Source organism: Notothenia rossii (genome assembly GCF_949606895.1).
Source record: "Notothenia rossii genome assembly, chromosome: 7".
In the NCBI taxonomy this organism is placed as follows: Eukaryota; Metazoa; Chordata; class Actinopteri; order Perciformes; family Nototheniidae; genus Notothenia; species Notothenia rossii.
In genome coordinates this window covers 83,053,036-83,057,469 of record NC_136905.1, presented here as the reverse complement: position 1 = coordinate 83,057,469, position 4,434 = coordinate 83,053,036, and the positions used below count along the sequence as shown (strand labels likewise).

The following is a 4,434-nucleotide window of genomic DNA, read 5'->3' as shown; positions in this document are numbered from 1 at the left end:
TAGAACACAGAACCCTATAGAACACAGAACCTATAGAACACAGAACCCTATAGAACACATAACCCTATAGAACACAGAACCCTATAGAACCCTATAGAACACAGAACCCTATAGAACACAGAACCCTATAGAACCCTATAGAACACAGAACCCTATAGAACACAGAACCTATAGAACACAGAACCCTATAGAACACAGAACCCTATAGAACACAGGACCCTATAGAACACAGAACCCTATAGAACCCTATAGAACACAGAACCCTATAGAACACAGAACCCTATAGAACCCTATAGAACACAGAACCCTATAGAACACAGGACCCTATAGAACACAGAACCCTATAGAACCCTATAGAACACAGAACCCTATAGAACACAGGACCCTATAGAACACAGAACCCTATAGAACCCTATAGAACACAGGACCCTATAGAACACAGAACCCTATAGAACCCTATAGAACACAGAACCCTATAGAACACAGGACCCTATAGAACACAGAACCCTATAGAACCCTATAGAACACAGAACCCTATAGAACACAGGACCCTATAGAACACAGAACCCTATAGAACACAGGACCCTATAGAACACAGAACCCTATAGAACCCTATAGAACACAGAACCCTATAGAACACAGGACCCTATAGAACACAGAACCCTATAGAACACAGAACCCTATAGAACACAGGACCCTATAGAACACAGAACCCTATAGAACATAGGACCCTATAGAACACAGAACCCTATAGAACCCTATAGAACACAGAACCCTATAGAACACAGCACCTATAGAACACAGCACCTATAGAACACAGCACCCTATAGAACACAGAACCTATAGAGCACAGAACCCTATAGAACACAAAACCCTATAGAACACAGAACCCTATAGAACACAGAACCCTATAGAACACAAAACCCTATAGAACACAGAACCCTATAGAGCACAGAACCCTATAGAACACAAAACCCTATAGAACCCAGAACCCTATAGAACACAGAACCCTATAGAGCACAGAACCCTATAGAACACAAAACCCTATAGAACACAGAACCTATAGAGCACAGAACCCTATAGAACACAGAACCCTATAGAACACAGAACCCTATAGAACACAGGACCCTATAGAACCCTATAGAACACAGAACCCTATAGAACACAGAACCCTATAGAACACAGGACCCTATAGAACACAGAACCCTATAGAACACACCACAGGAGAGGGAGAACCACAGACAGCAGAATAAGGCCTCTTTAAGTTGAGTTTGTTCTCCTTCCTCCAGGAGGTTCTTTCTACACGGCAGAGACGGTGAACCAGGCCAGAGCTCATTACACCTCCTCCTGGGCTCCAGTGCTCCACGCCACCTCCCTCTGGCTGCACAGCACCGGTCAGTCCTCCTCCTCCTCCTCCTCCTCCTCCTCCTCCTCCTCCTCCTCCTCCTCCTCCTCCTGCTCGTCCCCCCTCCTCCTCCTCCTCCTCCTCCTCCTCCTCCTCCTCCTCCTGCTCGTCCCCCCTCCTCCTCCTCCTCCTCCTCCTCCTCCTCCTGCTCTTCCCCCCTCCTCCTCCTCCTCCTCCTGCTCCTCCCCCTCCTCCTCCTCCCCCCTCCTCCTCCTCCTCCTCCTCCTCCTCCTCCTCCTCTTCTATGTACTGGACATAAAATACCGATATATATATATATATTAGGGATGCACCGAATATTCGACCGCCGAAAATTATCGGCCGAAAATGGTTAAAAAGGCCCTTTCGGCTTTCGGCTGAAAGCGTTTAAGCACCAAAAAAAATATCACCGAATGTCAGAGAACAGAGTTACGTTGGTAAGCTAACGTGTTGTTGTGATGACGTAATCAAAACTCGGCGACAAGCACGGCGCGCGACCATGCTCGCGGCTGGCTCACAGCCAACATGTCTGCCGCTTGGAGATATTTCAAAATATCACAGAAAGAGGCGCAGATTGCGATTTGTAAAACGTGTTCAGCTGACATTTCTCGAGGGGGTGTAACTGCAAAGACTTTCACCACTTCGGGATTACTCCACCACTTGAAATCAAAACACCCGGACAAATATGCGGAGTAAGATCAAATCACAAGCACTGACAGCGAGAGACTGTTCAGCGCTGCCTCTCATGTGCTTGATGAGAAGAGGAACAGACTTATGGCTGATAAAGCAGAGAAGCTACTGTTCATTAAAAAGAACCTCCCACTTTTCCTTAATAAGTAGACAAGGCTGGCTTATCATAAGCTTATCTAGTCCTACATGTCTACTCTATAGCAACTTTCCTGAACCATTTTCATTGTGAGTTATAATTCACCATCTCAGGTTATCATTAGGGGGAAATGACAGCAGCACAGTGTTCAATATATTGTACTTTCGGTATCTAAATGATACTATGTTGTTTACATTGCTCATGAGGACAGACCACCTTATTTGCAGATTCTTTTTGTTGTAGGCCTACTGGCCTAGATGTTTATGCAGTTTTAAAGCACTTTGTTCTAGTTATCCTACAGAGAAAAGAAAATGCACTTGACTTGGAATGAATGTACTGTATGCATTCAAAAGTGCTGAATAAATGTTTTATGGACCCATAATAGTGATTATTATTTAAGTTAAGTTTTGCCATAATCATTTATTTTTCCATAATCAGCTAGCTGAACAACATTGGTAAAAAATGTATACATTATATATATTTATATGAATCATTTTCGGCCTTTCGGCATTCGGTTTTCGGCCAACTGTTTCCTATTTTCGGTTTCGGCCAAGAATTTCCCATTCGGTGCACCCCTAATATATATACCTTTGTTAATCCCTGTATATATAAAGACATAGACGGGTGTTAAACAGCCTGATCCCTCTTTTTGTTGCAGGTTTCTTGATGCCAGACGACGCCCCTCCCTACCTCTCCCGTCCCGCCACCCCCACCTCCATGGGACAAACGGGGGTCAGAGCCAAGAGTCCAGAGGACATCAACACCGACAGACTGCACCTCATCCTGGGTACCAGACTGTTTGATTACAGATATATGGAGACTTAAAGGTCACCTATGAGACAGAATCCACTTCTCCGTGTCTCTTCTGCATCAACATGTGTCCCCTCTTCTTCATGTCTCTTCTACATCAACATGTGTCCCCTCTTCTCCATGTCTCTTCTACATCAACATGTGTCCCCTCTTCTCCATGTCTCTTCTACATCAACATGTGTCCCCTCTTCTCCATGTCTCTTCTACATCAACATGTGTCCCCTCTTCTCCATGTCTCCTCTACATCATCATGTGTCCCCTCTTCTTCATGTCTCTTCTACATCAACATGTGTCCCCTCTTCTCCATGTCTCTTCTACATCAACATGTGTCCCCTCTTCTTCATGTCTCCTCTACATCAACATGTGTCCCCTCTTCTTCATGTCTCTTCTACATCAACATGTGTCCCCTCTTCTTCATGTCTCTACTACATCAACATGTGTCCCCTCTTCTTCATGTCTCTTCTACATCAACATGTGTCCCCTCTTCTTCATGTCTCTTCTACATCAACATGTGTCCCCTCTTCTTCATGTCTCTTCTACATCAACATGTGTCCCCTCTTCTCCATGTCTCTTCTACATCAACATGTGTCCCCTCTTCTTCATGTCTCTTCTACATCAACATGTGTCCCCTCTTCTCCATGTCTCTTCTACATCAACATGTGTCCCCTCTTCTTCATGTCTCTTCTACATCAACATGTGTCCCCTCTTCTCCATGTTTCTTCTACATCAACATGTGTCCCCTCTTCTTCATGTCTCTTCTACATCAACATGTGTCCCCTCTTCTCCATGTCTCTTCTACATCAACATGTGTCCCCTCTTCTTCATGTCTCTACTACATCAACATGTGTCCCCTCTTCTCCATGTCTCCTCTACATCAACATGTGTCCCCTCTTCTTCATGTCTCTACTACATCAACATGTGTCCCCTCTTCTTCATGTCTCTTCTACATCAACATGTGTCCCCTCTTCTCCATGTCTCTTCTACATCAACATGTGTCCCCTCTTCTTCATGTCTCTTCTTCATCAGCATGTGTCCCCTCTTCTCCATGTCTCTACTACATCAACATGTGTCCCCTCTTCTCCATGTCTCTTCTACATCAACATGTGTCCCCTCTTCTCCATGTCTCTACTACATCAACATGTGTCCCCTCTTCTCCATGTCTCTTCTACATCAACATGTGTCCCCTCTTCTTCATGTCTCTACTACATCAACATGTGTCCCCTCTTCTTCATGTCTCTACTACATCAACATGTGTCCCCTCTTCTCCATGTCTCTACTACATCAACATGTGTCCCCTCTTCTCCATGTCTCTTCTACATCAACATGTGTCCCCTCTTCTTCATGTCTCTTCTACATCAACATGTTTCCCCTCTTCTCCATGTCTCTTCTACATCAACATGTGTCCCCTCTTCTT

The 4,434-nt window shown here is 44.8% G+C and overlaps 1 protein-coding gene across 1 annotated transcript in view; it reads left to right on the top strand.

Annotated features, from left to right (window-relative positions):
• Nucleotides 1-4,434, top strand: part of heatr5a (HEAT repeat containing 5a) — a gene marked incomplete at its 5' end in the record, with an annotated part of 23,048 nt that overhangs the window by 1,408 nt on the left and 17,206 nt on the right. Inside the window, 2 exons of the mRNA XM_079692875.1 lie at nt 1,290-1,394; nt 2,869-2,997. Coding sequence (XP_079549001.1) covers nt 1,290-1,394; nt 2,869-2,997 — 234 coding nt within the window. The remainder of the gene's footprint in view (nt 1-1,289; nt 1,395-2,868; nt 2,998-4,434) is intronic.